The sequence below is a fragment of the Necator americanus genome, chromosome X (genome assembly GCF_031761385.1).
Source record: "Necator americanus strain Aroian chromosome X, whole genome shotgun sequence".
NCBI classification, from domain to species: Eukaryota; Metazoa; Nematoda; class Chromadorea; order Rhabditida; family Ancylostomatidae; genus Necator; species Necator americanus.
Window position 1 is genome coordinate 17,512,959 of NC_087376.1, and position 12,959 is coordinate 17,525,917.

The window sequence follows — 12,959 nt, forward strand, 5'->3', positions numbered from 1 at the left end:
TACGATGTCATCAGCAAAGCGCAAATGATGCAGCTGCCGACCATCAACCTTCACTCCCATGTCCTTTCATTCCAGTTTTCGTACTGCGTTCTCGAGGCCCATGTCCTTCCATTCCAATTTTCGTACTGCGTTCTCGAGGCCCATGTCCTTCCATTCCAATTTTCGTACTGCGTTCTCGAGGGTGGCCGTGAATATTTTGAGTAAGATTGTATCACCCCGACGGACCTCTCTCTTCACGTCAATGATGATATCCTTGTAGAATGGCGAAATTCCGGTCGTGAAGTTGCTGTGCAACTCTCGAAGCACCTTTATGTACTTAGTAGGGACACCTTGGTTGTCCAAGGCTTCCACGACCGCTTCCGTCTCAACTGTGTCGAATGCCTTCTTCAAGTCGATGAAGGTGAGACAGAGCGGTATCTTGCATTCTCGTGACACCACGTTGAGTTTCGAAACAGTGTGAATGTGGTCAGCCCAGCTGAATCCTTTTCGAAACCTTGCTTGCTTGCATGGCTGTCCTTCATCCAAGAGGAGAGAACTTTGAATCTTGTCCCTCACTTGCGTGAAACGGGATACTCCTACCATCACTCTCTCAATTGTGCGTTCAATGACGCTCACCGCGTTTTTTCCTGCTTGCGAAATGCCCAGGTTTGCGAACCATAGGTCAAAGCAGGAAATACGGTGGTGTTGAAGAGATGAGCACGGAGCCGTGTGTTCTTGGTCTTCTTCACTACATCCTCGATGCTCTTACACACTCCCCAAGCCGCTCGTCTCCTCCTGCCCAGCTCAGTAGCCAGGTCGTTCATCATGTTCAATTCCCGACCCAGATAAACGTAGTTGGTGCAATCGGATAAGTTCGTTCCGTTGAGCGAGAATTGGGCATCCGAGACCCATCCGTTACGCATGAAAATCGTCTTGTCTAGATTCAGCTGAAGACCGGACAGTAAGCAGATTGGGCGATAGTTGCCGATGTCATGTGGATCTCCCTTTTTATACAGCAACACGGTCTTGCTGGTCTTCCACTGTTTAGGAACCTTGCATTCCGACAGGTAACGTGTAAAGAGCCTCGCTAGGGTGTTGATGAGTACTGGCGGAAGGTTCTTCAGTTGTTCTGGTCTTATTCTGTCGGGACCGGGTGCCGTACGATTTCTTACCGACATGATAGCATGTCGTATGTCGGACGGGAGAACCTCTGGAATGACATGTCTGTCTTCCATCAGATGGTCAGGAGGCAAGTGGACGTAGGTGTCGAAGAGATCAGAGTAGAAGTCGTAGATGATATTCTCCATCCCCTTCTTGATGCAATGGCTGTTCCCTTTGGGTTCAGGAGAGCAGTCATCCTTGTCTTGCGACTGGCGAAGTCTCGACGGGCATAGTGGATGCTTTTCCCCGCCTCTGCAGCTTCAACCAGCACTTTTGCTTTTCTCTCTTTGAGGTCTTCCTTTATCGCCTCTCTGCAAAGCCTTGCGAGCTCGGACGTGAGTTCTTGGTTCCCTGCGGCTCGTGCTGCTTCACGCTGGCGTATCAGCTCAAGAGTTTTAAGAGAAGGATGTCTCTTGGTGGTTTTAAAACTCTCAGCCCTCTGCGTGCAGTCGTGAAGGTGTTCAACGAGCCGGTCATATTCCTCGTCTATGTTGTCCATTGCGGAATCTTCCCAAAAGCCGGCGAGCGTAGCGAAGAGATCCCAGTTAATAATAGTTCTGGGATTTTGCTCTCTGAACTTGCGGCTTTCTCTTTTCTCCTTGTGAAGGAAAATCTTCCTTGTAGGGAGCGATGGTCCGACTCCGTGTAGAACTTTGGCACAACAGCGACGTCCATCAGGCAGAACCTTTTATTGACGATGATGTGGCCTATTTCATTACGGCACCCTCCACCGGGTGACTCCCACGTCCAGCGTAGACATGAGGGCTTCTGGAATTGCGAGTTCCCATGGATGGTATTAGTCGTCATGATGAACTCGGAGAGCCTCTCCCCTGGTCGTTCCATCGTAGGCCGTGGGTCCCGATGTGAAGTTCCTCAGGCGTTCTTCTTGGGCCAACTTTGGCGTTGAAATCACCAATTATGACCTTGTAGAAGGCATGATCTTCTCGGTAGAACTTCTCCAAAGAGCTTCGACTCCTTCTTCCTCGTAGCTTGGTGTTGGAGCGCAAGCGACGAAGATAGTCAAAGCTGGTGTTGAACCACATCTTCTCATCTGCAGACGTCCGATTCGGGTCGTAAGTTGTTCGAAAGAGTCGATATTCTTTGTCATACTCCTGTTTACGAGGACGCCAACTCCTCCAACACCTCTACTGTCGCATGCTCCTAAAGACAGTTCTTCTCCATTTCCATATACGGCGTTGAGAGGGTGACGTCGTCTCGTCTCGGTCATTCCGATGACGTCGTACTTGATCTTCTTCGTTTGCATCATCAGATCTTCGGTGGCCGCTTCCGATGCAAGCGTACATGCGTTATAAGTACAGATCGCCATCCTTGTCCTTTTCCGTTTCGGTAGCCTACATGACTCCTGCAACCCCGTCCCACCTGGCCCTACCGTACCAGGTTTTCCTCCGGAATCAGGAGACTCTTTTCTATTACTGTTTTGCGTAAAATTTTAAAACCTATGGGCAGGTTGCGAGCCTCTGGTCCCATGAGTTTCTGGGAGAACTTCCGTTCTCCCGGAGTGGACATGTGGAGCTTATTTGTTGGAGGCGACTCCAAACCGCCTCACTTGCACCTCCAAGTCACTTGATTGCAGGCTTTTTTGCGACGTGCGGGATACAAGGATGTCATGAGTCAGTCATGGCTCAGCAGAAATAGGGAGTCCATCCCCTGAATCCATCTGCGCCTCTGGGCAAGCACAAGGTCGCTTTTGGTCCTCGATTAACCCCCTATCCGCCACCCGGGGACACGCCACGTAGCCTCGCGACTAACCGGCTGTGATCCCTCTAGTGAGGGAGATCCGTGGAGGCAGTGAATATGCTGGCAAAAAGTGGCAAAATGACTTTTCCCTTAAACTAAGCAGCCCTGCTACGGCGAGCTTAGCTTTCAACACAGGTCGTCGCCCAACCTATATGTATTAGCGAGCCACCTTGCGACATTTTGTCAAGGCGGTGGTGAATCTTGGCAGTGATTTACTCTTAGTTAAGCTTTCGATTACGAGAAGTCGGAATGTCGGATGTGTAGAGCTCCTTCTCAGCTTGGGAGACCCTGCCGGAGGACGAACCTCCGCCGTGCATCGCAGTTCGACGCCCAGAGTCACCTCCACGCCACTATGAGGCGGTGAACCGTTCCGGAGAGTTGCATATACAATCCTCTCAATTAATTCAAGAGTTGAATCATCAAATTCTCGCCACTTTAGGCTTACGAAAAACTGATAATTAAAAAAAACCAAAACTTTTGGAGTGGTAGGAAATTTGGTTAGACATCTCTTGCATGCTAGCTTCAGAATTCGATCCTGTATCAGATTTCGTGAGAGCATTTAATTTCGTGCGCGGATGTTCGCCTGTGTGATATATATATATATATGTGATATGGGGCTTATGTGACATTAGCGGTGCAAATAGCTTTCACTCGTATGACACAAACGAAGGTGTATTGATCCATGTGGCACATACCCACTGTTAATTGTACCTGTTTTAATAAATAGATTATTTCTGATTCATAATTTTTGGGCAAAAACACCAACAATGTGCTATGAAATTGCTGTCAAACAGGTGTTATCATAGCTTACCTATTTTCAGATTTCTTCCGACTGGTCATATGTCGCCAACGTCATTGATAGGCTTGTTCTTATAATCTTTACTATGGTAAACTTTATTGGAACTACTGTCATTATCCAAAATTCTCCCATGTTGTTCGACCACAGCGAACCTATGAAAATAGTGTGTTTTTTTTTTCCAAACGTACTTGCTTAAGTTACTTATTGTGGAGTTTTTTGTATTTTTAGGGTTCTGCAACTAGACCGCTTTCTGGAGACACGTTTGAAAGTGCTTTTGACGTCAATTTCACCCAAGAGAGTTGGTGGAAAAATTCTGGAGGCCTCTAATTTGTTGTCTTAGAAAGGTTTTGTTTACAGCACTCGAAAGATCTAAGTGTCTCATCATTCCTAAAAAGTTTTGTATATGTTGGGTTGGCCCATGACTTCAATCTTTTTTCTAAGGGTTAGGTATCAGCAGAAGTAATCAGGAAATGCACAGCAGATTAATTAATAGTCTGTTCTCGTTTATCGTACAACTTCTACCCTTGTGATCGTGCATCGTTGATTTTTGTTGTTGTCGTTCAAAGCATGCGGAACCCATGCGCCCAACTTTTGAACCTTTTCCCTCGAGTGAGGGTGACGCTCTGTGGTACTGTGGGAGCTTTCCATTTTCTCTGCCAATTCCCTCATCGTGTGGCGTGAATCTTCGTGAATGGACTGATTTATAGTATTGAATTGGTCGTACGATGCGCTGCATGTCAGTGAGATAGAAACTGCCTTTTTTGAATAGCCTAAACCAATTTTTAGCCTCCGTCCTAGCTTCTTGGCTATACACTTCACAAATATTTCGAGCGGCTTCTCTGATTACGGCACCTCGATTAAATGCAAAAAGCAGAAGGAAAAGAAAATGCTTTCCCTTCCTGACTAGACACTTCGTTTAAAAGACCAGATTGACCTTTTAAATGAACAAAAAGTATATCAGCATAAAAAAAATAAACAAACTACTCGTGTCCGTAAGTTCAGCCCGATACGAGGTTACTATAGTCTTTTATTATTGGCTAACGTTGACGGGCTCGCCTTCTTCAGAACTTGGAAAGGCGGAATCAAACGTGATTTCTCCCAGCAAACCCCCTATTCGCCTAAGAAAGAACATCCTAAGTCTACTGTTGAATCTCATAGCAACAAGTGGAAGTGTGAATCGTACCTTAGGATTGGAGGGTTTGTGTTGTAGTTAGATACTCTTTTTGAGGTGACTAGCGCTATCAAATAGCAACTTTGAATAGAGGGCGAGTTCCCGCGTAGTACTGAGACATTTCTCTTTGCAATTGGCCTTCGACTCTTGACGTGGATCCAAGACGCCGTAGATCCTTTCGAGCGGCAATCCTAGGTTCACGCGCCAATATCGTGAACTTTAAAATTTTCTCCTGTTGTGACGCCGCACACTAGGAGCCCCTATGCTGCGTAGTCATCCGATTTGCTTTTGCCGTCCAGGTGTTCTTTAACCTACAGTGGTCACTTTCTCAAATGTATTTTTCACCGCACTGCATACAGGAAATCAGATAAACAACACACAAACTCTTGCGACTACCTTTCTTGTTATTTGGGCATATGCTGGTCCGGTATAGTGCGAACACGGTCATATGGACGGTTACGTATGGGCCTTTGCATAAGATTGCTAAGGGAAGTTCTGCAATAGTTACAGATTCTTCAAGATTAAGTTTTCTCAGAAACCGCCGAATGGCAGCACCAACCTCATAGAAAATAAACGTTATAAAAGGATAAAGGATAAAGTCAGTAGCGGATCAATTCTTGGGATGCGCCAATGCGTTTTTACTGCAATCGTTGAGGTTTTGGAACGTGCGTTGGTCTATACAATGACTTGCGAGAGCGAGCCGATGACCAAGTCAGAGTTTTTATCCCCCCATACAGGTCTGGTACCAATTTATCCAACCCCGGAGGGATGAGAGGCTTGGTTTGCACTAGGGCAATTTTGAACCATCGATCGTGTGGCTACAACGGACCTCTAACCAACTGCACCACACGTGCCCCATAACCGTTACACAAACTCTCTCCGTAACAGGTTTGTTTCGGGTTCCTGCTCTTTTACTGACCGCAACTTTCCTAAGAAGCGCGAATGATTCTTGTCTTTCCTCCCTAGCCGTTTAAACGGAAGTTTCTGTGCAAATCAGTAGCACTACCGATCTCTTAACTTGTGTTGGATGAGCAGAAAGGTAGTTAATAACAATATTTTTGTTATTGGGTTTGTGGCACCATTTTGTCCCATGAGTGCTGTTTTAGATGTGCACTTAGACATTGGAAAAAGTTAACGATTCTCCTTTAGGCTTATCTCGAGTGAATTTAACCTACTCCGACTGTTCATTTAGTACCTTGAAACAATCGTCCATCTACAAGTATCTGAAGACAGTGCATCTGAGACATTCCATCTGAACAACCATCAGTTGTCCACGAAACAGGTTGATTATGTGCTCTGGTGTTCAGATAAAAGCCCAAAAACCGCTTGCATAACTGTGTCATTGGAGACGTTCGTGCACATTGCAGTAACTTCGAAAGACTCCATTACATACTTCTGTGCTCTATCACTACACGACCTACTCAGCGAGCTTTCGAACTTTTCTGTGAGGTAGTCTTAGCTGACTTTGGCGTTTCTTCGAAAACTCTGAACATGAAACTTCCTTCGACAAACATTTCGTAATATTAGCGCACAGTTGATTTTGTTTGACACCTAGGAATGTTCGAAGGGGATGCATTTGGATGTCTACCACTTGTCCGTTGTTCTTAGGTACACCGCACAGAACGTGGAGTTGCTTTTGTTCAATGAGCTTTGAAACCACGCGATGAGTCAGACAGCGACGTAGAAGGTTCACGGACTGACGAGCTGATATGATCTTCCGCCTCGATGACAGAGCTTCTCGTACAAGTTGGTGATATCTGGTTGACACATTGCGTAGAAGTCTCCGTGTAAACAATATTCAATAGAACTCAACATGGTAATGATTCAGTCCATGCTTTCTTAAGTTCAGCCTGACACAACAAACTGTTTTGTAGAGCACATAATCCTCTATCGAATAAAACGAAACATATTAGCAAAGCATTTTATTTTTCATGCAAAGCTTCTACTTAAAAAGCCAGAACTTATGGGCCAACCTAAGATAAGCAAAGTTTTTCACAGCACACTACTTCAACATACCATAGTCAACGAATTATAAAAATGGCTCTTCCCTCTCTGCTCTATTTTAACTTCTCCAAGCTTAATATACGTGTTGTAAAGAATAAAAACGAATGTGCACGGCGGCGCTGTTAATCGCCAGCTCCGCTCTAGAGTTGTGCATCTCATCCTCTTTATGTCATGACTTTGAACATATGGATTTGCTCACCCCACTACAACAGGGGTCTAAAGTCCGCAACTCTTTTTTCCTTTCGTCCTTTTTCTGTCGGATAAATTGTTCGCTCAACCACAGCTATGAATCCTTCCACAGGTTTCTTATTGAATACAAGGTCTAAATAATTTCACGAAGAATGGGTGTGTATACATCTTCTCCTTTTCTTGTTTTTGCACAGATAGTCCATTCTGTAGTTTGTTTTACGTGGGTTACGTATTTGTGTACTTTGTGCAAATTTGTGCCATCCATTTGTTTGTTGGTTTACAGTAGGATCGCTAATTCTTCGGCTTTTCTTCATAACTCACCTCAATTTAATTTTTATTATAAGATCTATCATCAATGGATGCGTGATCGCGAGCTCTACCAAATGAATGTAATTAGAACTCTCAGAACCTATCAAGGAAATACTTCTTGAAAAAATTACCTGCGGATACATATTAGTAAGGCTGAGTCCGAGATAATTGCCCCAAGGATATATGATTTTTGACGTGAACATATTTTTCAAAAATTGAAATAATGGTTACATATTCCTAATCTACATAAAATTGCGAATAATTTGATGTCTCAGCTATAATTCCATGACTATGAAAATTTTGTAAAATTTGACTAAAGGGACATGTTTCAACTCGAGAAACGACTGATATTACTAGCTCAAGAACTGTTTTCTTACAAAATCTGCAAGAAAACCTATTTGTTGTAGGATGATCTTGTCTCTTGATTTTCCAGCTCAACAAGATTTTTAGTTTTTTTTTAAGTTACAACTTTGGTATTTCGCATTTCTTGCTCTGATTTTGGCAGTTCGTAAATCGCAGTTCGTAAACAAATTAAGCTTGCCATCTGTCGGCGCAGTACTATAGAGAGCAGTCTTTGTCCTATGATTTGTTCCGATTTTTTCTACAATTTGTCTCAGCTGTGGTCAGTTTTGAAGCTGCAAAGATACGAAACTTTTCATGCATTTTTACAGAAAGATTTTCTTCTCGATTTATTGGAAGTTTCTTCAAATATCAAGTGGATATGTTTTTCAGGAGAAAGAGATATATTAAATGTTGTCGATTTAAAAAAAATCTGTATCATTCAAATTTTCATCGCAAACTACCTCCAGCCTCTGTGGAAGGTTATTGTCATCTAGGCACGACGACCCATTAGATACCATGTAGTGTAGCGGTTAAAGGTTCGGCTTCCTGTACAACCGATCAGAGGTTCGAATCCGCCCTAGTGCTCACCAAGCCTTTCATTGCTCCGGGGTCGATAAATTGGTACCAGACTTGTCTGGGAGGATAAAACACTGAGTTGACACATCGGCTAGCCACCGCAAGTCATTGTATAGGCCAGTTACACGTTCGTAAACCTCAAACGATTCTGAAGTAAAGTGAACGTGGGGGCGCATCCCAAGCGGATTGATTAACGCCAGAAATTTTTGCCTTTTATTTATCCTTTCTCGATCTGTTTACAAATAGAACATAAAAGATAAAGTCCACAGCGTCGAGAGGAATCTGTAGTGACCACTGAACAAATCTTGGATAGAATGGTATAGTATCCCCATCGCACCGTTGAAAGCAAAGGTTCACATCAAATTGTGTAAGTAGCTATTATTTAAGCATGTTGTGAGCGTGTTACTTTTCCTGAAATCAGCCAATGTCAACACGGAAAGGGAAACGTTCGAACGACCAAATATTTGAACGTCTGGATTGAACCCATCACGCTTGTATCACTTCTCTCCGACATTGCGTATCATTCTGACGCCGTTGAGCCCATCAATCTCACCCCAGGCCCAGAGCTTTCCGATACCAGCATTCTAATTTCCCAAGATGAGAGGCGCACTTGGACAAGTGTACCGAGTTATACTATACATGATGTAATTCGGTAGTAATTTTGATGAGATGTGTCAAAGCTTTAGCATTCAAAAAAATGTACCAGAACTTTATTTATTCACACTATACCATTCCGCTTACTTGCCTTGCCTTTACTGGCGGATAAAGCTTCTGGCCTAATATCTTTGGTCACATCCTCGCAAAACTGTAACAACTTTTAGCCGAGCTTAATTATTCTGTTCAATTTTCAGGAAAAGATCAGATAACATCGAACTATCCGTAGTTGTCCCGTATTATTTCAAACACGACTTTTCTGTCTGCAAACTTCAAGGGTCCACGAATCTTCTTTGCCTGTTTCTGCCCGCAATTCTCGTTTTTGATGAAGTGGTTCTTCCCAGTTTTGATACGGAAGCATTTCAAAAAAAGTTTGGGCAAGGCAATCTGGCAGCCTCCTTATAGACCGAAGACTCCTGTACATATTAACCGGAGCAAAGATTCCTTTCCTTGGCTATTTTAGAATTTAAAGTAGTTATTTGTTTGCCCATATTCAGTTGTTTGTTTCACGCGTCATCGGACGCAGTTAATCCAATTTTGTTTTACATTCCTTGTTATACAGCATACCTCTGGTAGTGGTCACCTAGCCTACCTATAAGCAGCCCTATTTCCGTCGAGTGAACTTCATTATAACCAAAAGCGGTAATGTCCATGTCCGAGAACCACCTTTCAAGATAGAACGGTAAGTGGATAAAAAGACTCAAAGCTTGGTTTCGCTGATGAAAAGAGTCGAAACATCGTTGGCCTACTCGAGATCGACGAATGGACAAATGCTTTCGTCAATATGTCATCGATGGCATAGTCGAACAAAAATCGTTCTGCGACAGCCTTTTCTCTTATCCAACTTCCACTCCAAATGGTGAAGTGCATTTGGCTGGGGAAGCGAACTGCAGCGTTTATTCGCCGACTCATGTTGTCGATTAAAAGACCGAACTTTTTTGAGATTCCAGCTGCGCGAAGCGAGTTGAGCGGACGACCTTGAAGATGGGGATTGAAATGGGCTTCAAAGTCTAGAAAACTAAATCATAAATAAATTCAGTCGAAATTTTGAGTATTACCCCTGGCAATGGAGACATACGCTAAAGTGAATTGGTAGGAATGGAAGTCAAGTCGGCCTATTCGTTGGAGGGAAAAGTTGTTTTGTTATGTTTTCTAAGTTGCATATAGCATCTTGTGGAAGGGAATTATGAATGTTTGTCAATTAATCGAGTATCTTTTTCTTTTTTATCCATATTGTACAAATTTCTTCATCGTTTCACGAATCTCAGACAAAAAAAAAAGAGATTTAAGCATTAATGCAACAATTTTGTCATATGCACCAAACTTTCTTCTTCATCTTTTGGCAACAGACGCCGTCAGACGGGTCCCAGTTTAGGCTTGACCATTCATCAAGGTGTTAAAGTGCTCCCTTGACATAGCCAGTGCTATCAGTAGTGTTGTAGAAGCGACCTCGTTGCAAGTGTTGAGGACGAGTGAGCGCCTTTCCACTTTGCGGCCGATGAGGCAACATGCTTCTCAACGGCTTCTCCTCTTCGAATTTTCAAGCAGTGATGCCGGCGCGTACGAAAGTATTCTTGGATCTTTTCTGCGTAGATCCAAAGCGTGCTTCTACCTCAGGATTGAACCAAAATTTGTGCATCACCCGTTCGAAGAGGTTTCGACGTCACAGGGTTTCTTTTTGGTCACCACGTCTAATTAAACTGACTCCAGAGTTCTTTGCTGAATTCCTCAATCTTTATACCTTGAAGGAAAAGCTAGAAAGGTGTGATGTGAAGCTACTAAAGTCGGCACCCTAAAAAATAAGCATAGTCTTAGGGGATCCATGACATATATTCAAAGATTACTAAGGTGTTATGCGAGTCCAGTGAGATCGGTGCATTGAAACCTAAGCATTTGGTTGAGTGATCCAGGAAAGAGTATCTAAGATGTGAGGTGAGGCCACGATGTCTGAGTTTTATCTTTAGCCTTAAACTTGTTTTTGAGCTCTGCGCATCGCATGGATGTTATCGCATCGCCGATCTGAAGTCATCTTTGTACATCTGCACGTGGAAACGCTTTACATAACTTCGTCGCTTATCTTGACTTACGTGACCTAATCGGTAGGCTGATGTCATCGCCTGACGCGATTGCCCGCATCTTCGCCGACTTGTGCCGCCCTGGAACATAGCTCTGCCCAGCATTCTCGATCTTCTGCGAGAGCTTGCACAGCTGCCTATCCACGCTAAGTGTCCTCAGGTCCTCTTTCACGATTTCAGTGCAGAAGTTCCGTATTCGACCAGGTGCCCTCTTCCAGCTCAAACCTGACTAACTCCTCAGAACTCATTGAACAAAAATATCTGCTGGTCTCCCTAATATATGACCAAAGAAGGAAAAACGATTGTCTACAGCCACTTTCGATGACGTTACAAGATGTTGACATCTTCCGCGTGTCATCCGCCGGTATACCACATCAATTTCTGCGTAAAGATCTTCATTGTAGCATACCCTAGCCCAAAAGTAGCAAAGCAGCTTTCTAAGCAGCTTCCTTTCCGTGCAATCAAGCCTCTCCATCGCCATAGATGGTGTTGCTTAAGTATCCGATTCGTACATCATGATGGGGCGAATTGCGGATAGGTAAACTCGCACTTCGTCAATGATCGGTGTCGACCACAACCATTTCGTTAAAGAGATACGTGCAGAAATGGCCTTAGCGCATCTCTGATAAATATTTTTCTCTCAGCTGCCATTGTTCTTCTGCGTACAGCCCAGGTAACAAAATTTCAAGTTCAATCGGTTGTCCGTCCACTCTGATTCGAGCTATAAATCTGGAAGAGATCCTCAAGTGCTTGCACTTATTCTAGTCAGGTATCCTTCCATGTATCCATATTGAACGGATGATCTTTATCATCGTACGAATCCCAGACGGAGAAAGATATTTCAGCATTTCTGCGCTAATTCCATCGTCTCCACCATTTCCATTCTGCACCTTTTGGACACAGACCAGAACCTCCGACTCGGTCAGTGGTTCCTTGTTACCCACATATATCGGTCTATCAACGCGCCTGAGTTCAGGAACTGATGACTCTTGCCGGTTTAGCAAGGTCTTGAAGTTACCCCTCCAAGTTGGAATAGTTGTTCCACCGACAGCCACTCAATTGGCAGTGTTGAGGGCTGAAGAACATCTTCTCATTTTGCCACTACACTATTTTAGTACAGTATAAGCTTTCCGCGAATTCTTGTTCTCCAGTCTTTTAGCAGCTTTCGACGCAACTTCCTTCTCAGGCGCTTTTTCTGGCTGAAATAGCTAGCGCTACGGACGTCGCACAAAGGAATAAACGTGGATTTTGTTTCCGCAGATGCAATGGCAAACTTCTACCGCGGCAATCGAACCGGGAGCGTTTTCCTGATAGACTCTATGAAGAAATCCGCATCGCTAAGCTTCTTCTTGGTCCGCACTCCAAAATGAATAGACACACGTAGGCAGAATTTCGTTTTGCATTTTTCGTCTTTCAGACCTGCAATGTCGATTTTCGGTTAAGGAGAAACTCTTCGATTTCTCTGGTGGAACCATATCTTGAAGCTGAGAAGAAGTAGACGATGTTTAGAGTTGAATGCGACGTCCCGAACAGGTCTACATTTTCGGATATCCGACTGAGGAATGTTCCTCGTCAAAACGTAGTCGAACTGAACTTTAAGAGTCCTCATCTTCCTCTTCCGATGCTGTGAAGGCGTTAAAAGGGTTGACCCCTGCCATGTGAGCTGATGGCGTCGATGATTCCTCTTGAACGTGGAAGTGGTTATGAAACCCGTCTGTTTACATAAGTTGACCACACGGCCATCGTTATCCGACGTGCTCTCCGCAGGATAATACCATTTTCCTAGTACATAGGATTGTTGCTCAAGTCCCGTCTTTGCAATTCGCGTCAATTCCAGCAATGATCACTTGCAGACCTTCGTCTACGCACCCTTACTTGTCCTTTTTCCCCTTTCCTGCAGTCTGTTATTCATATCTACTTCAACCTAACAGACTCTGAGCAA

The 12,959-nt window shown here is 44.0% G+C and overlaps 6 protein-coding genes across 6 annotated transcripts; 1 reads left to right on the forward strand and 5 right to left on the reverse strand.

Moving 5' to 3' along the window:
• Nucleotides 1-66: 66 nt before the first annotated feature.
• RB195_023808 (uncharacterized protein) lies at nucleotides 67-582 on the reverse strand (the record flags this gene model as incomplete). Its single annotated transcript, XM_064211366.1, has 1 exon — nucleotides 67-582. One exon carries the CDS (start codon nucleotides 580-582, stop codon nucleotides 67-69), a length of 516 nt encoding a protein of 171 aa, XP_064067247.1.
• Nucleotides 583-611: 29 nt separating this feature from the next.
• Nucleotides 612-1,286, reverse strand: RB195_023809 (uncharacterized protein; the record flags this gene model as incomplete). Its single annotated transcript, XM_064211367.1, has 1 exon — nucleotides 612-1,286. One exon carries the CDS (start codon nucleotides 1,284-1,286, stop codon nucleotides 612-614), a length of 675 nt encoding a protein of 224 aa, XP_064067249.1.
• RB195_023810 (uncharacterized protein) lies at nucleotides 612-1,639 on the reverse strand (the record flags this gene model as incomplete). The annotated part of the gene is made up of 2 exons (XM_064211368.1): nucleotides 612-1,392; nucleotides 1,476-1,639. 2 exons carry the CDS (start codon nucleotides 1,637-1,639, stop codon nucleotides 612-614), a joined length of 945 nt encoding a protein of 314 aa, XP_064067248.1.
• Nucleotides 1,640-2,056: 417 nt separating this feature from the next.
• On the reverse strand, nucleotides 2,057-2,467 carry RB195_023811 (uncharacterized protein; the record flags this gene model as incomplete). Its single annotated transcript, XM_064211369.1, has 1 exon — nucleotides 2,057-2,467. One exon carries the CDS (start codon nucleotides 2,465-2,467, stop codon nucleotides 2,057-2,059), a length of 411 nt encoding a protein of 136 aa, XP_064067250.1.
• Nucleotides 2,468-3,553: 1,086 nt separating this feature from the next.
• Nucleotides 3,554-4,024, forward strand: RB195_023812 (uncharacterized protein; the record flags this gene model as incomplete). Its single annotated transcript, XM_064211370.1, has 3 exons — nucleotides 3,554-3,568; nucleotides 3,720-3,860; nucleotides 3,926-4,024. The coding sequence occupies 3 exons, from the start codon at nucleotides 3,554-3,556 to the stop codon at nucleotides 4,022-4,024; spliced, it is 255 nt and encodes an 84-aa protein (XP_064067251.1).
• Nucleotides 4,025-4,160: 136 nt separating this feature from the next.
• On the reverse strand, nucleotides 4,161-4,433 carry RB195_023813 (uncharacterized protein; the record flags this gene model as incomplete). Its single annotated transcript, XM_064211371.1, has 1 exon — nucleotides 4,161-4,433. One exon carries the CDS (start codon nucleotides 4,431-4,433, stop codon nucleotides 4,161-4,163), a length of 273 nt encoding a protein of 90 aa, XP_064067252.1.
• Nucleotides 4,434-12,959: the final 8,526 nt, after the last annotated feature.